This window comes from Gallus gallus, chromosome Z, assembly GCF_016699485.2.
Source record: "Gallus gallus isolate bGalGal1 chromosome Z, bGalGal1.mat.broiler.GRCg7b, whole genome shotgun sequence".
NCBI lineage: Eukaryota > Metazoa > Chordata > Aves > Galliformes > Phasianidae > Gallus > Gallus gallus.
Window position 1 is genome coordinate 40,683,793 of NC_052572.1, and position 25,222 is coordinate 40,709,014.

The 25,222-nt window shown below is 40.0% G+C and overlaps 2 protein-coding genes and 1 non-coding gene across 16 annotated transcripts; 1 reads left to right on the forward strand and 2 right to left on the reverse strand.

The window, feature by feature from the left end:
- Positions 1–279: 279 nt before the first annotated feature.
- On the reverse strand, positions 280–18,736 carry HNRNPK (heterogeneous nuclear ribonucleoprotein K). Of its 13 annotated transcripts, none has more exons than XM_004949203.5 (16): positions 18,632–18,736; positions 16,425–16,504; positions 16,241–16,320; positions 15,400–15,497; positions 13,982–14,038; positions 12,467–12,510; positions 11,485–11,557; positions 10,819–10,932; positions 9,709–9,837; positions 8,963–9,267; positions 8,574–8,628; positions 4,769–4,819; positions 2,282–2,303; positions 2,122–2,204; positions 1,634–1,803; positions 280–735 (listed from the first exon to the last, which is right to left on the reverse strand). In XM_004949203.5, exons 3-16 carry the CDS (start codon positions 16,287–16,289, stop codon positions 705–707), a joined length of 1,281 nt encoding a protein of 426 aa, XP_004949260.1. In that variant the 5' UTR covers positions 16,290–16,320; positions 16,425–16,504; positions 18,632–18,736; the 3' UTR covers positions 280–704. The 13 variants fall into 13 exon arrangements, with proteins under 13 accessions (XP_004949260.1, XP_004949259.1, XP_015135858.1 ...); XM_004949202.5 differs by having other exon boundaries at positions 280–796; XM_015280372.4 differs by having other exon boundaries at positions 280–796; positions 15,400–15,509.
- On the reverse strand, positions 1,182–1,290 carry MIR7-1 (microRNA 7-1). The gene has a single exon (NR_031495.1). It is a non-coding gene; the product is annotated as a microRNA 7-1 (primary transcript).
- A 91-nt stretch (positions 18,737–18,827) lies between the features above and the next one.
- RMI1 (RecQ mediated genome instability 1) lies at positions 18,828–22,684 on the forward strand. Of its 2 annotated transcripts, none has more exons than XM_040655633.2 (2): positions 18,828–18,996; positions 19,871–22,684. In XM_040655633.2, the coding sequence occupies exon 2, from the start codon at positions 19,882–19,884 to the stop codon at positions 21,763–21,765; it is 1,884 nt and encodes a 627-aa protein (XP_040511567.1). In that variant the 5' UTR covers positions 18,828–18,996; positions 19,871–19,881; the 3' UTR covers positions 21,766–22,684.
- Positions 22,685–25,222: the final 2,538 nt, after the last annotated feature.

Below are 25,222 nucleotides of genomic sequence, written 5' to 3' on the forward strand. Positions count from 1 at the left end.
TGCGAAGAGGGCCAAACACTTGCAGAAAGTCATTTTACACTAAGTTCACATGAACATTTTTGCATTTTCTCCCCAAATAGCAAAGCTGAGCCATTGCTTTCACACATTTTGTCGTTAAAAAAAAAAAATCCCACATTGCTCCATCTATATCAAAGAAGCATAAAAGCAAGCTTAACAGCAAATTTCACTTATGCATTTTCTCGTGGGGGGGGGAAAAAAAGGGTGTACTGATTTTAGATGTTACCTTATTTATATCTAAAGAGAGATGACCACCAAGAATAGGTTCACTAAATTTATTGAAAAAATCAAAAATGTTTCTTACAAAAGACCATTACATTCTGCACACTGCTCTCAAAGGATGCCAAGGACACGTGGACTACCAGTATTCTCCCCCTTCAAAAGGTACAGTGTACATAAAAGCAGGGTGTTCACAACAGTTACAAAGAAACATTACAATTTACCACCAACAGTGAACAAAAATGATATTCACTCTCTCTGCTGTTTCAAAATTTCAATGTTAGTCTCGCGCGCCCTTTCCCTCCCCCAGAATATTTGTAAGGAACTAAAACATTACATCTGGTGGACAGCAAAGATTCCACTACACCTCAAATGCAGAACACCTATGAAGCAGAGGAATGTTGGCTTTTTAAACAGAAGCAGATAAAAAAAAAAGGTTGCAGGACTCCTTCAGTTCTTCACTAGTCTTAGAAAAACTTTCCAGAATACTGCTTCACACTATAAAAAAGAAAAAATAATCTTGCATTAGAATCCTTCAACATCTGCATACTGCTTCACACTATAAAAGAAAAAGAAAAAAGCATGTATTAGAATGATTGACCATACATCTTGCATCAACATTAACAATGACATTCTTAGAACACGTTACATTTCAAAAACTTGTAATACATTTAAAAATAGTTACAAAAGATTAAATGCTAGTAAATAAATATATAAATATACACATACGAATATTTTAGGCACACTTAGGTATTAATGATCGGAAGCAGAGCACTGAAGTTAAACATTAAAATCTGCTACGATAGCTACCGTGTTAATAAAGCGAAACTTAGCAAGTTATATCTGAAGCAGTTATTTGTATGTGGCAGAAATTACAAAGTAACGCTATAGCAAGGTGTGAAATGCTGCTTAACAGCACCAAATTGTCCTGATTGCAACTTGTCCTGTAGAGGCATGATCTGTGCCATATGGCAGACTGTGATTTGTTGTCAATTTAATTATCTAAAAACAACAAAATCACTAGTCTTCCACACAGAACTAGACCAACATCCACTGAAATCTTCTACATTTTCTACAGGCTCTATGTAATTTATTACAAGTAGTTTGGGTTTTTTTGTTTGTTTGTTTGTTTTTGCAGCAGTTTTCACCAGAGAAATGAGAGGACTGCTTGGTTAAAGTGTCTTCCAGCAAATTAGTTTTGAGAGTGTCTTCATTTTAGTTAGAATGGAAAACGGAGAAGAATCAAGACAGAACTACCACTGGAGAAGTTAGGTTCAAACAGTTACTTAAAACCTGCCTTCCAAAAACCTCTATTACAGAGAAGAAACTTAGAACGCACCAGAAAAAAAAATCAATTTAAAACTGACAGTGAGAACAACATTAAACTTCAACTTGCCTGTTCTGCAGTAAATATTGTGCATTTTGTATCTGGTCCTGTGTTCCCGTAATAGTGATAATCCGATCTTCTGAGCCTTCTAGTGGTTCATCAATTTTGATTGAAGCTCCAGACTCATGTCTTATTTGTTTGATTCTCTGGCCTCCCTTTCCAATAATAGATCCTGCCAGCTAAGGGAGAAAGCAAAGCATTCATTTACTTATTTATCTTGACATAACTATTCAAGAAGTTCCAGCAGTGTTTGAGCATGAGTTTAATTTTAGGAGCTGCAATGGCAGCTTCCTCCTTTACAGTCTCAAAACATCTCCCTTCCCAATACCAAGTACAGAAACGCAGGTGGGATAAAATTGGGAGAACTGGCTCATCATTTTAAAAAAGGAGTTACATGGACCACTGTTATTATTCAATATTAACTATTAAAATTGTTCTGAGTATCTCTGTGACTTTATCTTAAAGAAACAAGCTAAAAGCAAGATCACTTTACTTACATCTTTGGGAATTGTTACTTGTGTTGTGATGATAGGTCCTCCAAGATCTCCATATGAACCACGACCCCCTGCATAAGAATAGTCTGATTTAAACGTATGTACCAAGCCCTTTGATAACTTCATAATTAGTTATGTATCAAGGTTCTGTATAAAAACTTACCATATCCAGAGCCACCCTCAAACTGTAACAGAAAGAGGAAAACACATAAGTAGTGAATAGCCATGCTTCATTAACATGTTTACGTTTTAAGTAACACACTGCTAACTCTGAGCCTATTTTATGCAGAAATCTCAACGCCCCACATTACTAGCAATATAAAAGTGCAAAAATATACCAGGTACCTCTCCCCAGTAAACCTCTCACGGCAAGATGAAACAAATGGGGTGCAAATATTAACCTCTTGTCCTGCCTTGTCAAAACCTCAAGGAGGCAAGACAGAAAATGACATTAACAATCCAGACATAGCAGTTTACCAAGGAATCTTATTAATTCAGCTGCTGGTAGACAGCTTGATGGTTGCCTACTACTAACTTTCAAATCAAGAGATTTGAGAACAGCTTCATTAATACTATCAATATAGCTCAGAAGAGACAAAAGCCTCATTTTGGTGACCAAACATTTACCAGTGACTGTCAACCCTCCTACTCCATTCACCTATATCTTAAAACAAAGCTCAACTCTAAATATAGCTCTGTAACTTGTCTCTCAATTATGTGATAGTCCTTTCTTTCTTAAAACAGATAGTCATGACACGAGTTACTTCTGTTCTGCTAAAACAGCTAGCTCCAAAACAGACCCACTGCTGGCAAAAGCAGATTCTGTAGTACTTCTGTGATACCATGTTTAAGAAAGGGAAATAGGTAAATAAATAAATGCCATGTAACAGCTGTGGGAGAGGAATAAGAAAGGAAAGATGCAAGAGAGAGAATACCGCAGACACCAAGGACATAAGGACTACAGTACAGCGGTGTGGGCAGGAAGTGCTCCAGACCATGAGAGCAGATTCCTCTGCAGTCTGTGAAGGAGATCATCATTTGCTTCACTACAGTCTACAGAGGATCACGTGAGAGCCAATATCCACACTGCAGTTTGTGGAGGATACCATGCCACAGCAGGCAGACATGCCCTGAAGGAAAGTGCAGGCCACAGAGAGCCTATAACATAATTTTTCCCAGACTGGGTGACAGCACTTGGTAATTTGTCTCCTTGTCTTTATCTCATACCATGAGCTTTTTAATCTTATCTTCTGCCTTCGTCTTGTTGAGGAGGGAAAGCAAGAGCACAGCTGAGACAAAGCCTAGCAGCCAGGTAAGGTCAACAGATCACACCTACAAGACTAAGGAAGTACTAATGCAACAACTTTTCTCAGAAAACTCTTTTATCTTCTACTTTCTTGGGACATTAAAATTGAAATTCTTGAGCTTATCACAGAATGGTTGAGGTTGGCAGGGACCTCTGAGTCCATCAGTGCCAACCCTTGCCCAAGCAGGAACACCCAGAGTAGGGTGCCAAGGAACACATCCAAGCAGCTTCTGAAGATCTCCAAGGAGACTACACATTTTCTCTGGGCAACCTGTGCCAATGCTCTGTCACCAGCACAGTAAAGAAGTGTTGCCTGGTGTTCAGAGGAAACCTCTTGTGTTCCAGATTTTGTCCACTGTCTCTTGTAACGGCTCTGGGTACCTTTGCAAAGTACCTGGCTTCATCCTCTACACAACTTCCCTTTAAGTATTTACATACATCGATGAGATTCCTCCCAAGCCAGTTCAAACAGTCTTACTTCTCTCACCTCTTCTTTAATTGTTTTAGAGTACTCTATATATAGTGTAATCATACTGCTTAGCAGCATGGATTATAATACAGCATAATAAAGCTTGTAATACGAGTACAATATGTAAGAAAAAAAAGGGCACTGCTTAAGACTTAATTCAGAGAGCGATCAGAGTAGCATACTGCAGATTTACAAACACATCTCTGCCGCTGTTTACTTACAGAAGCCCTTTTTTAGGCTAAACTGTTATAAAGAACAATCCATTATCATTTCCACTACTCCCCCCAAGACTACAGGACAGCAAATGAATTTGACAGCAGTTAAGTAATACAGTTGCAGTGTTTGTGTGAGGTTAAGAACTGATGTTTAATGTCTGCCATGGCTTTTGACAACTTCTAGACAGCGCAAATACTTAATGAACCCTGCCAGAACTTCCGTTCCTAAAACCTGTTGTTCAAACTGAATAATCTCAAATGCACCAACAGTAGGAGGCAACTTTTAATATTTGCTATTTGATACGGGAGAAAGCAACATAATGGAATCAATACAAAATACATATCCTAAATATTTGCAATTATAATTTACTGGTTATGGATTAAACATTACTGTTTAAAACACTGAAACAGGTTATAAAAGATACAATGGAAAAAAAAATTCCTCTCTTCAGGCTGTATTGCTACATACTTTCATACTTCTATTAGCAGAACATGTACATGACACACTGTTAGGACAAGTTGCCAGAAAGTTCTGAGTCAGAAGGTTTACTTTTTTCAACAGATGAAAGCTGCCACTTACTATATTCAAGTTGAAGAAAAACCTTTATCACTTAACCAATTCAATGAAAGTTCTTGGAAAAGAAGATCAGGGACACTTACCAGCTCTGGTGGCTGCATGTCATCACAGGCATCCACATGACACTGCATCATCTTCCAGACAAAACATAAGAGGAAGAAAAGAACAGGTATAAGTCCATGTCTTAGAGACTTAAAGGTTAGTTGCAAACAAACCCAATATAAACTTTTCCGAACTACCTGTAGTATAACAGAGACAAAAAGTACAAGGCTTAGACAAATTACAAGACTTGTTACCTTTTACTTTCAACTTAAGGGAACTGTATCTGGTCACTCTCACTTCTACTGCAGTGTAACCTGTTTTCCTCTAACTTAAGTAGACAGACAACTAACAGCAAAGCATGAACAGACTTATTTTTTTTCTTTTTTAAACCTCTTCTTAAAGTACTAAATTTATACATGAAAAAAGTATTATTCTGATATGAAAGTAACATTTATCCTGTATGTTTTTAAAAAATGTTTATTAATGCTAACCTATCAGGGATCACCTTGGTGCCAGGAGCAGATTAAGGACACTGCTTCTCATGTCCTACTAAATTATTTCTGTCTACCTAATATAACCAATATATGAGCAATATATTGCTTCCTATCTACACTGGAAATTTAATTATGTTTTTACAGCACACAATATATAGTGCTTTCAGAATTCTATAGGAAGCACTGAAAAACAGGAGATTATAAAAATATAGTTTCCCAAATACTATTAAGGCATAGACCTTTGCAGGGTTAAAAATGATCTGTAACATAGGACACAAACAGCACAGAGACTGAAAGTTCACCTGCACAATTTAAAAACAGCTTGTAAAACCCTAGCTGCAAAGTATCTTAAGACACATAACCAAATCCTCTAATCTATAGACTCACTGGTGCTAACCACTACTGGTACTAGAATGGAAATCAGATGAAACACTGGCTGGGTAAGGCAGTGTAAGTGCAATATGAATAATAATGTATTAACTTTTATTGCTTATTATAGAAGATGCATACGGTCCTCATCTATGTCAAAACCTGTTATTCTGTTACCCATCCTAGAAATTTCCATTTCTTCCCTACTTAGGTAAATAAAAGAGATGTAAAAATTAGTAAAGGAAGAGTATTTGACATGGTTTGCGTCAAATGTCTGAAACATTAATGGTATTTGCGTTCAGAAGCGTATGAACTCTTACCGCACTGTTTATACAGGAATGTATGTATATACATATGCGTAAGTTAAAAAAAAAAGTAGGAATCATCTGAAGGAGCAAATTACCTCAACAATGGAGATACACCAACAATGGAGATACACTCCATGAAAGTTTCTGAAGATGCAGCCCATTTAAGAGATGTATTTCATTTTAATTCTCTATAAACCTCAATTTTATCACGTTTACTACTATAAAATTTTTATCAATTAAGCTAAAATAAGGGGAGGGGGAAGGAGAGTAAAAAAAAATAGCTTTTTATGTTTATCCATTTTTTCTACCATTTTGAATTGAGATGGAGCTAATTTTCTTCACAGTAGCTTGTATGATACTAAACTTCAGGTTTACGCATTAGGTTTGTGATAAGAACAACCTGATGACTCTATTTTTTAGTTACTAATGAGCAGCACTTAGAGAGTCAAGGTTTTCTCTGATTTTCACACTCCTCCAGCGAGCAGGCTGGAAGTACACAAGTAGTTGAAATGCAGCAAAACCAAACTGACCAAATGGAAGGATATTCCGCACTATACTATACTGCGCTCAGCAACAAAAGCTGTGAGTGAATGGAGGGAAAAGGAGCATTTCATAAAGTCCTCCTACACGTCTGTCTTCCCAAGAAACCATTAGTTGTGATGGAATTCTGCTTTCCTGGAAATGGCTGAACATCTGCCAGCCATTGGGAAGCAGTGATTGAATTCCTTGTTTTGCTTTTGCTGTGTGCAGTTTTTGCCTTACCTACTAAGCTATCTTTATCTTCATCCACAAGTTCACAATTTCACCCTCCCAATTCTCCACCTATCCACAGCAGAATGGAAATGAGTGAATGGCTGAGTGGTGCTTCCCTGCCTACTGCGGGTCCATCCACAACCACTGCTGATAGGTTTGTGTGCATTTATGTATTTGAAAGAGCCATGGGACTAGGGACGTTAAAAAAGAAAGAACATATTCAATTTTTTTCCAGTTCTCAGAATAGTTTTCATGGTCCACGGGCCTTTGATCTGGAGTAGTTACAAGACTGACAAGTATAATTTTTTAAAAGAAACAGTACAAACCGGTCCTTCAGAAAAAACCTTCAGAACAGAGATAGTATGTCAAATGAACCCTTGCAAAAGCAGCACACAATTACAGCTGCAAGCCAGGCTACCACAGACAAGGAAAATTAACATTCTATTAAAATGTAAGTTATTTTCATCTCAGAATTTACAAGGCTATCAATGTCTTCTCTCAGCATCCCAAAAATTCATGGTTCAACATTCAGTCTTAATGGTCTTTTAACTACTGCAAATTTGTTCCTTTACTAAAAGACAGAACTGGCAAATTATGACTCTTTACCATCTCTTAAGATTTTGGAGGCGTCTGCCTGAGAAGAGCATCTACTATTGCCTTTTTGCTTTATCTACACAATACACAAAGCAGTTTTTGATCTTTGAAAATAAATAAATGTGATTACACTTTCCTATGGACACTCAAGTCAAGAAAGTAAAGGTCAATTTTCAGATTAACAGACCGAACAGGAATCCATACAGTTTTTCTATTCTATCTCAAAGGGAACAAAGCTAGAACACATTACCACTTGGGAATAAACCTAAGCAAGACTGTGCTGAACCAGCTACCCAAGAAAGGCCAAGCTGCCATATTTATATGTATTTGTGATGACCTTCTCAAACTGTAAATATGAAAACAAAAACTCAGCTTTGACAACCTATGAATACATATAAATAATTATTTTTGTATATTTCTTGATTCTTCTGGTTTATTAGGACGTTAAGTAGTATAGGCAACACTTTTTAGTATATCTTAAGTGCAAGACTTTAATTTCATGACTTCTAGTGAGCATCCAGCATTCTTGTAATACGTACTTCCAGTAACTCTTACTCCCAGAAGGAAGAGATGTGTAAAACCCATTTATTGATACTTCCTCTTTATTTCTTCTTCATTCATTAATTTAAAGAATATTTTATAAAAACCTGAAAAAAATCTCATCTCATCTGTCATTTTAAAAAAGGTACCCAACAAAGCTGAAGTAAAAAAAAAAATGTTACCACAGATAGCTGTGGTTTTTCTTCCTATTACAAGTACAGGAATCTATTACAACTACAGATGATTGCTGGAGAAGATGCGTGTCAGGGTAGTTCTTACAGTTTCCATAAACTATGATTCCACCCTCCTTCCCCTTTCTTCCCCACCCCCCCCCCCCCCAAGCAGATACTAGCACTAATATGGTTAAATGTACTTAATTCAGTGTCACAAAGTTTAGTAAACAAAATATAAAATACTATTGATCTTTAGTTGTCTTTTTTAATGTGTGTTAAGACTGCTTCCACGAATAAAATAAGGTGAAAAGCCTAGCATCTCCTATTTCTGTGATTTTCTCTAAAAAGAAAATCTAAAAGAATGTCAGTGTACAAAAACTTGCAGGATAAAGCACAGTAGAACTTGTTGTGACACTGATGGCAGAGAGTGGCAGCAGGGGAAGTTAAGGTTCTTGTCCTACAAAATCCTTATTTCCTAAACACTCCTTTGGAGGAGGGACTGCTTTTACAGAGGAAACACTATGCAAGTGCTTGTGTTCAGCAACAAGTACCTTCAGACAACCATGTGCTGAACTGTGCTTATAAAATGCAACAGTGTGAATTCTAAACTCCTACCATTCCATCGTAACGGTCTCCTGGTCTGCCTCTTCTGTCATAAGACATCAGATCTCTGAAATGAAAAAACATCACATAAATTGCATCATGAACAGGTTTCCTACATTCTCATTCAAATTTTCACACTCATGATTTTCATACACCTTAAACCGTAACTAGTTTAGCCAGGTAGAGAATGACATAAAGAACCCTACAATGGCCCCAGTTCTAGCAGGCTGCATGCTACAGTACAGAAAATAAATTCCAATACATTTCAAAGTGCTTCAGAGGAATATATACACAATCTTCTGTAATCACTACCAGCATGGAAGTGTGAAGCAAACACTGGGAACGTGAACACAATTCAATGCAACTTAAGCTTTATACAATGCATTTATGCAACAACTCACCCGCCACGAGGAGGTGGTGGAGGAGGAAGAGGAAGATTACGAGCTCTGCTGCCGCCTCTGCCACCACGACCTGGTGGAGGTGGTGGAGGTCCTCTACGAGGGCTCATATCATCATAATCTCTTCTTGATGGAGGCATAGGTCGTCCACCACGGCCAGGTGGCATTCGATCAAAACCTCCTCTCCCACGCATAGGAAAGCCTACTGGACGTCCCCTTCTGTCATCAAACATAGTGAAGCCACCGTAGTCATATGTTTCATCATAGAAGTTGGGATCATAAGGCTGGGCCCGTCCTTTTATTGGAGACTAAAATGAACAAACAAGAAATTAGCACCATTATAATTAGCATATTTAAATATATTACACGTACAGAAGTGAATTTATGCATTTAGATCTTACTTTTGATTTCACAATGCTTGTAAGAAAGGAAGAGGTGATGAGTTTCCTGTAAACTTAATAATGATAGAGGAACTGCTATTACTTATCAGTTGCCTTGATCTTCAATTTTTGCATTAACATTAAGTGAAGCATGAATAATGTCCCACTAGTATAAAAATTGCTTCAGTGCATCCTGATTCTGGAAAACAGCAACTACTTCAACACCTCGGATTCCAGCACTTTGCTACTGGAAAAGTAGGAGGTACTGAATTCAGAACAGAAACTTAAAGATGTAATGTTCCAACCAAGTGATTCCTATTGTTCAGGACCGCCCAAAAAAGGAATAAAATCAAATGTAATGAACTTTACCTCAGAGATAAGATCCAAAATAATCTTGATACATTCAACAACTCTATCAGGTTTTCCACCAATAAGCACCACTCTGTCAGTTGAATGAGGACAACATTCTTGGAAGAGCTTAATGGTGGTCTGAGTGTTCTATTGAAAAGAAAATACAAGATTCTGAAATATTATTATTACAAACAGCTTTATAAACTCATTGAAAATAAAATGGGTAGAATGCCCACTAAACATCTTTTAAATAAACAATTCCAAAGTCAATTGAATTTCCAGTTATTTTAAGTACTTTCTTACTTTTGAGATCTTGCAATAATTTTAATTTTAGGAATGTATACTTTAAAGCTCTATAATCATATATTTTTATTTCAAGAGGAAAAAAAGTTCATTTCTTCCTCTGTTATTTATGGCTAATGTATGCCATTATTAAACTAAATACTAACAAAGACCTTACATCCATTGCAAGTGGGTTTTATTAACTTTCACTTGTCAGGAAAACATCCTTTGGATACAAGATAGCGATGTTGCTAGGATTACATGCCTAGCCACCTTGCCTTTTTCAGCATACAGAGTTATCAGGTTATATACGAACTGATCTGAAACTGCCTCTCACACAATACAAAGAAAGGACAGAGAACAAAGGTCTGTACGTTCACAGAGACCATTAGCTGTTTTGAACAAAACCTTCATCCCTTCACTGAAGGAAAACAATGGTCTTCAAGTTTCAGATAGATATTCAAACATCTTCTGCATTATCATCATGAGAGTGTGTGGAAATGGATTCACCTGAAATCATTTTGCATGTCCAGCCCTCACTCCAAGGAACCTAGCCTATACAGTAGATCCTTCCAGGAGTGACGAGATTTTTAAATTTTAGAAGTATCCTTTATAAACACTACTCCACCAGTAACGTTGTTTGAAAGCTTGAAGAGAAGAACTAGGCTCTACTATTAATCATCTCTTTATTTATGAGTGTTTCCAATAAAAATTCATCCCAGGATACAGAAATCACACACAGTGTGGTAGTAAGGAGCTATCAAACTGAGAATACTTACATTTACTCTTTATGAACACAAAACACACAGAACAAAACCCAAGTCTTGGAAGAACAGGAAACAGTACCTCTCTGAGTTCTTTGATTTTAGCACCCTTGACACCAATAATTCCTCCTGCCAAACTCTGGTGAATAAGAAGTCTTAACTCGCAGTCAAAGTCGCTGCCTTTGTAGTGTTGATACTGTCAGAAATACACGTTAAAGAAGGAAATAAGAGACAATTTTTTTTTCTCCAAAGATGGTAGCATGATTTTAGACAACTGCAGAATTGTAACCCTTTATTTTCTTTGATATGATAGTATCTTCCCTCAGCATGAACTGATGTCAAGATCATCTTCATTACTTCTTTCACGACACTGCACAACTTTCTGTAATAATTTCAGAAGATAGCAAACAGTGCGACCAGTTTAAAAAACCAAGGCAGGGTACAAATGAGAACACTAGTACTTCAAACTGGAAACTAAAAAAGTTAGGAGGCAAGTGTTATGAAAGCAGGAGGAAGGGGAAGGATGCTCCAAATACTCATTGAGTGTTTAGAGACCACTCTTTCTGTCACATGTCAAAAAAAAAAAAAAGATGCCAACACGCAGTTTGAAGGTCATATTCCTTCTTTAAAAGGCTTTTGTTTTGTATTTCTTAATTTAATGTATTAAAAAGCAGCAAATCACCTAGAATTATCTCATTTTAAAAGCAAACCTTGTGGGTCTAAAGAATAAAAATGTTAAGAAGCTTACCTCTTCTAAAGTAGGGATAATCTTCTTCAAGATTTCTCCAATTGTCTCTATATCTGCACTTATACTCAAGATGCTGTCAGAACCCACAGTGCCAGACAACATGGAGAAGGTGAAAAGAAGAAGCAGAAGTAAATTTTTTATTCATAATGATACTTAAATTCTAACAAGATTTACTGCACTGAAGAACTTAGTCAGTATTCCCCAAATAAAGTAAACCTGTTTTCTGAATTCAGACCACATGCATCTTTGTTTATAGCCAATACATATGCATGATAAATTTAAGATTAGGTAGGTCTTGCAGAGAGACAGAGAGAGATAGAAAGAGAGAGAGAATGGGCTTTTGGAAGGGCTCAGATTAAGTGGGCAAGAAATTGACGCAGAACTGAAAGCAGAAGTGAATATTCATGTTCCCCGCCACCACTAATTTAGGATACCCTCGCTGTTACATTGGTAAAACTGGCACACCTTCTCGTAGTATAAGTGGGGATATGCAAGTGGTGAACACTGTATCTGGAGTAAGGTTATGATACCAGTTAGAAATTAGATTACTAATGGGCTCTGCAAGAAAACAAATACAAATGCAAGACAAAAAAAGGACAATACAAATGAGAAGTGAAGGAAAGTGAACCAGAGTTAGCATTTCATCGGAAATAATTATGAACAGGCAATGTTGAGGGAGCAAGGTGGGCCACAAAGACAGAGCGAGAGACTACTTTGAAACAATTTGATTTACAATGCAGCGAATATGCAACACTTGAAGCTGTGCTCCTTCCATTGAAATAAAATTAGTGGATTGTTTGGGTGGGCAACTCACGTAAAAGTTCAGTGACAAAAAGACTTAATGGGGAAAATAAGACAGAAAACTTGAAAAAAAACAATACACCGTCTATAAGGGGATACTATTTAATTATATAAAGGCAGGTAATAAAATACATTTCTCTCTTTCTAATCAGGCAGTGAGGCATAAACTGTTGGGACATACCGCTCGGGGCCACTGCTGTCTGGGACTGAAACACTGGCATTGTACTGCATTGGTCATTGGCGTTCGTGGATGTTGGCATTGGGCATGGGTATTCAATCGGAAGTTGTCAAGTATGGTACCCGTTTGGCAACGAGCACATTTTTGGGCATAGCCAACCAGGGTTTTCACATGGGCGTTCAGGGGCGGATGGGCCAACGTCATGGTGGGCAACGCAGGGGCAAGACGATCCAGTACATGGGCAACGGAGATATATGGCCAAAAAAACAAGGAGAGGGAAAAGGGGGAAAAGCAATAAATTTTAATTTAATACAAACTATACTCATTACTCTCAATTAATGAAACAAGCTTACGTTGTTCTGAAGGCTAGCACAATAACGGACTGCTACATTGACTGTGGCTTATCAGTGTGGACCTTAAAAATGAGTCACTCTGACTGACTGAACTAACTTTTTACATATGGCGCTTGAGTAGTAGGCTGGCTCATGAGGGTAGACACAAAACCTGTCAAGACTGATACTACGAAGACCTTGGGCTAGTAGGGAATGTTAGTTTTCCAGACCAGTCTAAATTATCTGGACTTAGGTGATGTACTAATTATTAAAAAAAAAAGAAAAAATAAACAAAAAAGAAAAATAAAAATACGAGAAAACCACTAGCTGCCAAAGAGAGCGTATGTATGATTCCTGACCATTTCAGCTTAAACCTACTTGCTGTATTTATGACCTTAGGTGGAACAGATTTGCACTGAGACATTGCCAAACGCTGTGTTGAACAGAGTTTTGCTTGAAAAAATTGCTGAAATCGTAGTTGATGTTAAGTACAGGAGTGTAAACAAACAGAATTTAAGAAGCGTTGCCAAGTTTTATAAATACATAACATTAATGCTGAACATGTGTCTAATCATAAGAGTCAACCCACTATAAAATGTGAATAAGCATGTAAGCCGTGACTGTTGAAAAGTGTTTCCAAGTAATAGAATTGTGTTTCTCTACTGTTCTATGCCCATATTTTAATCAAGTAAGCCTAACACTAATGCTTTTGTGTTTCATGTGCAAGCTGTAAAGGAATGGACAGACCATTTTCCTGTTTTGTCGTGCGTGTTTGTTCTTGTTTTTTTGAAGGAAGTTAAAGAACTCCTCTATCACTGGGTTATGCCAGCCACCTGCAATGGTTTCAGCAGCACTGCAATTGATTCACACATATGGGAAATGGTACAATTAAGGGCTTTAAGCTTCATCAGTATTTCTCATTAGGATGTTAACTCATTTGAAGTGTGTAATTTAGTGGAATTCTATTCAAAACAAAGAGGTTTTAATATAAACCTCTTCTCCCACGAGTCAAGCTGGGCTTTAATTACTAAGTTTCCTACTCTAACAATCTACAGATAGATTGTAGCTAGACTACTGGTGTCTAGAGTTGAATGGCTCCCATTTCTAAATATGAATGCAACCAAGCTTTCGATGTAGTGCTCTGAAAGAATTGGTGTTAAATTAGTTCAAACTCATATATACTCACGTCTGTACGAAGTGCCTTAATGTTTTTGCCACCTTTTCCAATCACTGCTCCAGCGTTCTAAAAAAAGAGTTTTCAGAAGTCACATTTTGGCAACAATTCTGAACTTCAGAATAAGAATCGTGTATCTGCTTTCATACTACCCTGTTGGCAGGGGGTGAAAGAGCAGGAGGGTACTTGGGTTTGCTTTTGAAAGGTTTGGATCAAATAGAAACAAACTAATAAGGCCTGTCCATAGGAAAAATACCAACAACTCTAACTTATTCTAAGGGAGGGGCATTTTGTTTTACAATTAATATTATTTTAATTCCAAATTTGAGTTTCTTGATAATTCTGCATATTTTAGAGCTATCTCACAGTTAAGACTAAAAATTTAAAATTTAAAAAAGGGGATTCCATGAACATCAGCAATTTCCCTAATTTAACCTTTTTTGGGTTGTTTTTATGTAATGTTTGCAAATTTTACACTCTGAACCATTCTTGGTAATTATAAGGGTTTCCTTTGGTTTACATCTATTTAAGTCAACTGACTTTTCAGAGTAGTACATTTGGCAAAAAGCATACAAACATTAACAATCACTAACTTTCTGAAGGCTTCTAAAGAAACAACGGAAGTAAACTAGCAGAGTTCAAAGAAGAGCAATTGAAAAACTACATTTTATTTTATTTTTAACAGGTTATTTCAAGGACTACATGCAGTTCATACCTGAGGCTAACAGCACACAAACATTTCCACGTAACTTGATTACTGGTCAGAAATGCTGCACGGATTTCAGATACTTCTCCGTGCCAACACAAAAGACTGAGATGCTTCAGACAACATAAATTATCCTTAACAACTGTAAGTGGTAAAGGAAATTCATACATAGCAAGTTTACAGCAACAATTTACACTAGTGCATGAAGCTATTGCAACCCCTAAAGCATTATTCCCACATTTTTTCCTGCTTGTGCATTTGAACAGATTTAGGAAATTTGTCAGTGAAAGTTACTAAAATCCCAATAAGTTCTCATCTCAACTCCCACACATAATTAACAATCACTGGCTGACCATTCTCTGAACTGCTTCCTTTCTGAAGGCTAACGCGCAGTCACATACCCCTTTTCCCCTCCTCTGCTCCAAAATAACAATCCACTAAACATAAGAAAAACAGCTGTTCATTGCTATTGCTCTATTTCAGAATTTGTGTCTTCTATAAATAAACTAGCAGATTCTCAAGAACTTATCCTTTGAAAGAATTACTGAAAAAAATTCCACCGCAATAGCCTTACTACTATCCGTGCACACTCAGAATATGTCTACTTACTTTATATTTAATAAAGTATGTTCTTTATAAACCTATGTCCCAACTTACACTTTGTCAAAGCTGTATTGTACAACGCTATAAGCAACAACAAAGTGATAACAAAAAGACGGCATACTTTGCTTTGAAGCAGGATACGTAGTTCAACCATCTCATCTGTATTCCGAGATCTCTTGAAGGCCTGTTCTTCCTCCATATCTTCTGCAGGACGTTTGCCTGTAGAAAGGTCCATAGGGGGGAAATACAAACATTTATTTAACTTTCTAAGTCAAAACAAAATGAAACAAATTTCAAGATAAGCCTCTTTCTATCACATCATTTCCTATCAGCCCAACACTAATTATTGACATCCAATCTCAGTATCCATAGCAAGCCAACAGATTTTTACATTATCAGCCTGCATCAGTTATTGAGATCCCATTTAAGAACCTAGGAATCATGACTTAAATGGCAATATTACACACTTGGTTGGTGACAAATTAGCAACTTGCTGTTTAAAACAACACCAGATCACCTACCCAGTATTTCCTCTTACAATTTAAAACTAGGAAAAACCTGCCAACCAAAAAGTTCAAAGGTAGCTTGCCCAACAGTGAAACAATAGTGAAGTAACAGGAAAGCAGCGTTTCAAACGTTGTTTGGAAAAACTGGCATGAATCAACTCAGCAATACCTCCCTAACTTCCTGCAATGCAAAAATACTGTTAAGAAATATTACTGATATTTTTATGTAGTTCCAGCCGTTTAGGCAATTCCTAAAACATCCAAAGAAAAATTATGCTTTGATGCTTCAAAATTAAGTCAGAAAGGGCAAAGAAATGGAAAGATTTAATGCAGAATGCAAAACTGGAGCTGATAAATGCTTATTTCATACAATTAAAGCATTGCAAGATGTTTAGAAACAATGAAATTATAAAAGGTTAATTCAGATAAAAAAAAGTAGTCCTTTAAAAAATTTACCATTTGTCTCTGTGTTGGTGAAGGTCTCCTCCTGTTGTTCAGTCTCCATTACCTTTTTTTCTTAGGTTGGCAGACAAAACCTGTTGAAGAAGAAAAGAACTAGCATACCTATTTCATAAGAAAGTGAAATGCGCATTACACTGAAGACAAAAAGAAAAGATAAATGCCTGCTTCTGGAACTTACCGCTGCTATATATCCTTGTGGAGAAAAACCTCAATTATTCTGGGCGGGGTCAAAATCCAACAGCCTATCACTTCCAAAACCTATGAAAACAGCACAGTTGAGTCGTGACTCTGCTCACTTCCAGCTACGATTCTCACTACAGCCAGAAAAACAGTCTGACCCAAGTTTTTTCTGTAAAGCTCTTCTTTATAAATGAGAAAATGTATGAAGGCCAAAGACACCACTAAGAGGTGATATTAAACAGATCTGTAACCTTACAAATAAACAATTATAGTCTTAAGTATCATAGTTTCCAAGCATTTGGTCATTTTAGGTAATTACTGTTATTAACTGTGATTTTCAGATACTTAGAAGAGAAGAATACAATTCCTCTGCTCCTAGTTTTTAGTTCTGAACAATTTCAAATAAAAAAAAAACAGTAAGTTTTTTGTAACTGTTAACATTATTTTTTTATAAATCTCGTGTCATCTAACTAGCAGGCATTTTAACATATCTTCTTTCATTAAGTCCGTCTGGAAATACTTGCAAGACCAGACAGGAATAATTTTGCAACTTAATTTCTTCCAAAATATAATTTCTACAGATAGCACCACCACACAATCCACTCGTCTCCCTGGTAACTTATTGTTTAATTTCCAGTGAATGTCAGACAGTCTGGTTTCCACAAAGGAAAGAAGGGAGGCGAGCCGAACTTTTTAAAGGTACTTCCAGCCTACAGTCGCGCTGTATGGGACAGGCGGCAGCAGTGGAGCAGCGCCTACCCGAGAGAGGTTGGCCTTTGCCTTGCATGAGCTAACGACTATCAACCAGACATTGCCAAAACGCTATGTGCGGCAAAAGAAATTTTTACAAGGTTCAGTCAGCCCATGTGAACACCGGTTATTCTACTTCCGACCATCCCAAGAACTTCAGCACCGCAGGGAAGGGAATGAAATATAATATCGTGGTTCAGGGCTTAATCACCCGCGGCTTCCTGTACTGAGCGCCCACACCAAATCTCCCCCGTCACGTGTACTTAAGGTGCCCTCCGTTACAGTGCCTGCCCTGTAAATCGAGCCGGTGGCATTAATGTGACGAACGCAACGTTCGTATAAGCAGCAGGAGGATTAAGCGTCCACGAGCGGCCGCAATTGCGACCGCAGTCCCGAGAACAGGCCGACGCGGTTCCGTCCCGCTCTTCCCTCGCCGCCCGCTTCCCGGGCAGCCGCCGTTACGTAACCCGCAGCCCGAGCCGCGGCTCCCGGCGGCGGCGGAGCGCAGCAGAAATGGCGGCGGCTGCAATGGCGCCTGCCCGCTGCTAGGCGGAGCCGACGGCGGAGGAACCTCCACCATGCGGCCGCACGGAGATCGCCCCCCTCCCGCTCGGGGGAACACAAAGAAGGCGGCCGGCGGCTCTCGCCTCGCCGGTCGGGACGACCTGGCGGCAAGAGGGGCTCTGGAAAGAGGCAGGCGGCGGCGCGGGGCGCACCGCCCCGTGCCGGCGAGGCCTCTCGGCGCAGGCCGCGGCCGCCAGCGCCCTCCCCCCGCCGCCATAACTGCCGACAACTCGCCCCGGGCGCGGAGTTACCAAGGGCGGGCGCAGAGAGGAGGCGGCGGCCGCTCCCCCGCCCTCCACAGCAGCCGCTGCAACGCCGCCAGCCTCGGCCGCACCGCTCGTACGGGGCCCCTACCGCCCTTCGCATCCTCCTCTCCTCGCCGGGGCCGACCCGCTCTCCTCCTCCTCCTCCTCCACACCGCCTCACCGAGGTCCCCGCGGGACCCTCCTAAGTGCCGCGGTCCGCCCGGGCCTTTCGCCTCGCTGTGTCACGGAGGGGCGCGGCGCGGCCCCGCTCCTCCCGGTATAGCCCGGCCTCCCCGCGCCCACCTCCCCAAGCCCAGAGGGCACGCTACGCCCCCCGCCGCATCTCGCCGGGGGCCGACGTTACCTGCAGCCGCCGCCGGCCCCCGCGCGCACAGCAGAGAAAGGGGAGCAGCCCCCAACGCCAACGCGCACCTCCGCCACCGCCGCCGCCCAGCGATTGGTCCCGCCGCGCACCCCCCGCGCGGCTCCGCCACCGCCTCGTTGGGGGAGAGCGCTGCCCGTCAGCGCGGCGGGCGGCCCCCGCTCCGCCCTCCGAGTGCTCCACGGCGAGGTCGGCCCGGCAGCTTTCGGGAGGCCGCTGCCGGCCGCCCCGCGCCACCCCGCCGCGCCCGGCTGGTGCTCCTACCTGCCGGGCGGAAAGCCGCCCCGGTAGCGGCGGTGGCGACGGAGACGGCGGGAAACGGTGAAGGAGACCGACGGCACCCTAGTCGCGCGCGGAGAAAATGGCGCCTAAGAAAACCCCGCCTGGCGCCTGCTGCCCGGCGCCGGGGGGGCGGGGCTCTCGCGAGGCCTAAAACGGCATCTGGACCGCGGCTGTGATTGGCTGCCGCGGCGCGCGGGCTCGGAGTAATCCCTCAGCTCGGGCTGGGGCTGCAGCTGTGGTAAGTGCGGGGCGCGTCGGAGGCGCCCTGAGGCCTTCCTACGCCCGCTGGGAGCCCTGGAGCCCGGCCTAGGCGGTTGCACGTTGGTGGTGCTGTGGTGGGGCCTTAGGTAGCGTTGGGGCCGGTGTACGTTTATATTGCTGTAGGGTATAGCGGCCAAAACCAGGCGTTGTGTATCTTGAGTGCTCTGACAGCTGGGTTTCACTGTGTAGCTCCTTTGTCGCCCTTTCTTGGGGATGAAGTATTTGCGGGCACGCTCATGCAGCCTGAATACTCACAACTACTCCCTAAGCTCAGCAGAAGCTGCGGCCTTTTAGCCACCGGTGATCGTCAGGTGCTGACTGCCGTGAGGTGTTGCCGTCAAGCCCTGCCCTGAGGCTCGAAATAGCAGAGGCATTTCACACTGTCCTGTTGTCAGGCCTGAAGCTCTCAGCTCCAGTGCCACAGGAGTGAGCAGATCTGTGTTGTGGAGGGGACCTTCTGCTCTGTTCATGAATGGGAGAAAGTCATCTCAGATCAGTTCCTGAAGTAAATTCAACATTAATAGCAGCACCCAAGAGAAAGCAAAAAATAAGTAGGAGAACCATTTTTGTACGTAGCTCTGGTCATGAAATTTAAGTTGTTTTGGTCTGATCTTTCCATGCACAGCAAGAGGGAAGCAGTTGCATGTTCCTGATTAAATCACCAGGAAAGAAGGACTTGCCAAGAGGAATTGGGTGTTGAAGTCTAAATACTGATCCTCCATGAGCAAACTGCACAGGTTGCTGATGCCAGCTGAAACTTACTTCTTTTAATGTTGGAATTGCATATTTATTTTTAGTATCCGAGGAAGTGTTTCTAGTTGAAGATGCTTCTATGTTGTCACACTTAGAATAGCTGGGATTCTAAATGAGACCAAATTGCTGTATTATAGAAGTGAAAGATATGTCATAAATTCAGCTGTTGTCAGAAGTGTAAATATGTCTTTCTGGATTTTGTTTTAGCTTGAAAGAAAATGTCTACACCTAACGTCACAGCAAGAGTGGAAACCTGGCTTTCATCCACATGGCACGTTAAAGTTCCTTTGACATGGCTGGAAGCATGTATTAATTGGATTCAGGAAGAAAATGGTGGTGGTAACTTAAGTCAAGCTCAAATTAACAGGCAGGTGTTTGAGCAATGGCTGCTTACCGATCTAAGAGATTTGGAATATCCAATTTTGCCGGATGGCATCTTAGATGCCCCCAAAGGAGAGCTGTCTGGCTTTTACTCCTTGCAGATCGATTCATTGCTTGATGTTAGCCAACCAGCATATTCCCAGTTGCAGAAGATCAGAGGGAAAAGTACTGTAAATGAAGAAGTAACAGCCAATACTCAGGCATTCCAGAAGCCCTGGGAAGCAAAGCCTACCCGAATGCTGATGCTGCAGCTAACTGATGGGATACATCAAATCCAGGGCATGGAGTATCAACCAGTGCCTGTCCTCCATAGCAACCTTCCACCTGGAACAAAAATCACCGTGCATGGTAATGTTGCATATCGTCTTGGAGTCCTTTTGCTTAAACCAGAAAACGTAAAACTGTTGGGTGGTGAGGTGGATGCTCTTCTGGAGGAGTATTCTCAGGAAAGGGTCCTTGCTAGATTACTTGGAGAAGCTGAGAACCCTGATTCTGTTCGACAGCCTGGTCATGAACAAATTGTTCCAGGTCCTGTGGATGAATTAGGACAAACTCTAGGCCCTTCAGATGAAGAGCTCTTGGCCAGTCTTGATGAAAATAATGACTTTATTTTAAACAATGAAACATCTTTAGAAAGTGGGTACTGCAGTAGAAGCAACAATTTTAGTGCCACCTCGTGTTCACTCACTACATACAATGAAAATACAACAGGATTCCCTTTACAACAGGAATCAGTAAATCTTTTGCCTCGTTCAGATGAACAAACTCCACCTTCTGTGGAGTACAATGATGCCTTTTTAAATGACTTTCCTTTGGAAGATGACATTCTTCTGGAAGAAGAAATCCAAAGAGAGCTGGAAGAAGTGCCATCAGTTGCCAGGAATGGAAATGTAAATTTAAGTACTGAGAGAATTCCACATACATACCGAAGCTCCTGTGGCTCATCTTTAAATGAAACTTCTGAAAAAGATGATGGATGTGGAAGTGAGAAGCCTGTAGAAGTTACCAGCAAGCAAAAGAATCTGGCAAGAACAGTATCTACTGGAGATGGAACTAGTACTGGTGGCTCTTTACAGTGTAACAGTGTATCTCAGGCCTGCAGCTCGGCAATTGTTCTTTTGAAAAATCCTCATGAAGAAAGACGGAATGATTTGGGCCCAGATGAGAGCAGCTGTCAATCCCGTCATGCTCCTGACAGCAGGCAGTTGAACAAGGATCCTGTATCCTCCTCAAAAACTGATCCAGAAGCAGATCAGCAGGCCATTCTTTGCAGACCGGGAAATGCATGTGATCTTGATTTAGATTCTCCGCCTTTCACATACATTTCCCTTCTCCTTGCAAAAAAGCCAGAAACTATTACACTTGTGAAAGTGAAGTGTTTTATTGTAACTCTTACTGGAAACCTCACAAGCAGTAACGGGTCCTGGGGTATAAAAGCTAAAGTTTCTGATGGTTCTGCATACCTTGAAGTAGATTTTGCTGACGATATTCTAACAAGTTTGATAGGATTTTCAGTGCCTGAAATGCATACGTTGAGAAAAGATCCAGCTTTACAACCAAAGCTTAAGGATGGTTTAGAAAGATGTCAGAAACAATTGATAGATCTCTGTTGTTTGATGACTATAGAGTTTAATCCATTTCAGTCTAAAGCCACTGTCTTAATTCTACAGGATACTGATGCAAGACATCTAGAACAACTTAAGAAACGTTTAAATAAATAACATGTGTAAAGCTGCTGATCTAACAGAAACATTTAAGTTAGTATTTCCTCCAAGAGGCTGTTGAAAGTTTAACATTTTGAAGTTAAGTGGTATGGCTTTTCTTTCTGGGAAAGTAGTGGAAAAATGAGACAGGGGGATGAACTGGTGGAAAGAAATTTAGCAATGTGCTTCATAGGTGACAGCACTGCAAAACGTTTTCAAATAGTTCTGGCTTGATTTGAAATGTTCACGTATCATTCTAATTCAGCAAAATCTTCTGTATTCTTGACTAGTATTCTATAGGAGCAGATACTGTCAGGAAATGAATAATGAAGAACAAACCTGCTGGTTCTTACTCTTCCTCAAGGATAAATTCTTACCTGATATTTAAAAGGTAGCTGTAGAGGAAAGCAGTTGAGTAAATTGAGATGGAATTATTGTTTAGGCGTGGTCACTTCTGGAGATGTCAGCTTGAAAACTTGAGTGTGTAGTATTTGTGCAAGAGCCAGAAGTATAGAGAAGTGGAAGATTTTCTTCTGAATACTCAGGTGTAGAAAACCCCAAAAAACCTACATATGCATAAATGGGATTAAAAAAACTCTACTTAAAATATCTGGCAGTTTAAAAATATATTTTATTAGCAGAAAAGAATTATTTTAACAAATAAAGAATCTATGTTTTGGCATGTTAATCATTGCTAATATTTTTGAACCCAGGCAAACTTATTCATTAGCTCTTACAGTGTTTACTAGTCTAATCTATCCACAGAGTTGTTAAATACTTGTGCTACAAATCTCCTGTATACTAAATATTGGCCTTAATTTTTGTTTTATATTTCTGCTTTTAGAGTGTATAAAAGTAAACATTAAACTTTTTGTATAAACTTTGGTGAAAGCTGTTCTGTCACCTTCAGAGAAAAATATAAGTCTTTTTGAGTGTATGGAGAGTGAGAAATATTTTTTTATTGTTTTTGTTCTTCCCTTTTCTTCTTCCCACCCTTTAACCTTCAGTTTGCTGTTTGAAATGAATTCCACATTTTTCCGGAAGTAGAGTGATGACAGCAGAAGACTGTGCAGCGTTGAGAGTGCTTGTGGAGAATGTAAAATCAGTAGTGAGGAGAGGGATTTTTCATTTGGATTGTCATTATCTAACTTTTTCATAACCTTTTCTCTTCCTAAACCACGGCTGCTAGAACTTTGATAGCTGCTTTGAGACTGTCAGTATTGCTTCCCTGCCTTGCCCTCTGTTGAGAGGTTTTCTTTGAGACTCCAAGGGACATAAGGAAAAGTAGAGGTAATTTGCTAAATAAGTTAAAGATGGCTGCAGGTGGAGAAAGGGAAAGCTTTGTGAGGTGTAGGCCTTTTTATGCTTTGTTTCCAACAGCTTAGAAATTTATGAATTCCCATGTTGCTTTTTACTTCCTTTCCTTCCCTTTCTCTCTTCACTGTTAGAGAGTCTGTTTGTTGTCTGTTTTTTATCTTCTGGTCTGCTGGGAGCTGTGCATCATTTAGAGTTGTAATAGCAAAAATCTAGATTGCTATGAGGAATCTGAAGCTCCAGCATTATACTGTGCTTGTTAATAGGGAACTGACCAAGATTCACCTCAGGTAATCCCCTTAAAATGTAATGCTGATGGCTAATATTCTGGGGTAGTTTTATGGAAAATTTTTACATTTCTTGGAGTTGTGGAAATTACTTAATTTCATTTGAGATGTTAACTATATTATGAAGAATAGAAGTCCTTTAGGTTTGAGCTAAACAAACAGTCCATGCATATTCTACCAGTGAAAAGCAAGAGCAAACCATTCAAAGCACTTAACCAAAATAAGTGTTATCATTGTCTTAGCTGATCACCTCAAGTCACACTTTCACTCTTCCTGCATTTGCATATTTTTTTCTGCTGAAAGAAGTTCATATGCTTTCCCTCTTTGCTTGGCCTTCTCCCTGCTGGAAAGGGACAATGTTACTTGTCAGATCTGTTCCCTCCCATCTCCTGCCCCACGCAGAAGTCTTCAATTTCTGAATGTTCTTTTCCTGGAAGGCTTCTGTGCATGTTGTCAAGTGTATGCAATAACGTATATCTCAGTACTGCTGTCTGTTCAGTGCTTCACTGCTCATTAGATATTTCAGTACAGTTTTCTGGCATGTGTTGATTCCAGATCTGTGTTTAAGAATTAATGACAAATATTATGTATTTTTTTCAGATAAGAAAAGAAATAAAATTTCAGCGTACTTAATTAACAGCAACATATCAAACAAGCAGTGATATAACTGGCTGTGTGTACCAGTAGTTGGTTCGTGCACAATTCACTTTACTGGTGATCAGAACCAACTTTGCTATTTCTGATCATGATGCTTATGTGCTGTGAGTACATATGATGTATGTATATTGCCCTTGCAAGCCAAGCACTGATGCATGTCTGTCTTTCAGATAATCAGAATTCTTACAGGTCAAATAAGGAAACAGGCTGCAACCTCTCCTGTCTGTGTTAGTGATTGAGAGGAGAGGTGTGAATGCACTTTGCTTGGAAGTGGTTCAGAATTCCCTTACAAGCTGATGAAGATGATAGTCAATATAACTCAAGAGCTGCATGTAGCATTCTATCAGAAAGCAGCTCCTGCTCTTTCTGTCCTCTCTTTTCCTTCACTCTTCCTTAACTGTGCCCTACTTTCTTTAAGGGTATTTACTCTCATGGTAGAAGAAAGCAGTAGCTAGACCAAAGGATGTGGAAGATTTCCAAATAGGCTAGGCTGCAAAAACACTTTGGGGACTAGCCTAATCCTATTGGTTACAAGTTTTTCCACAATGATGCATGTCGTTGTAACCTGACAATGTGGTCTTGTTGAATGAAGGCAGCATCCTAAGGAAGGAAGTAACAGCTAGTTGTGGTAATATCATCTTAAAGTGCCAGTTAGTTATGGTAAAGCACTTCTGAAAGGATGCACAGTACTGAGTCCATCAAAGAGCATTTCAGTGACTTCATGCTGAAAGAATGATATTTCAGGTCATATCAGTAGGAGAAGTTCTCATAAAAATGAAGTGGGGAATCCTAACATTTGGTACTAGGTATATTTCTCAGTGTCTTGCAACAGTAATGCCAAGAATTTCTGTTTAGAATAAAAACCTAGTAACTTCAAATCTTTTTTTGTAGGTAGAAAAGGGAGAATTACAGTACAGTGTTTCTGAGTTATCATAGTGGCTAGCAAACTTTAATGTATTTACCTGGGAGAAAAGGGCAAAAAGGACTTTAAAACGTAAATAGTACTTTTGATTTCAGATCCAATTCTCTGCATTATAGTCCCTGAAGGAATGAAACAGCACAACAGCAATGACAGAAATGGGAGGTAAGGGCAGCCTGACACTGCAACTTTATTAAGCTCCATAAAAGTGGCATAAGTTTCCTATAAATCAGCTTCTGCTATACACGTACCAGACTTCTATATCAGTGTGTTCCTATTTAATCCTTTTTCCTTGAGG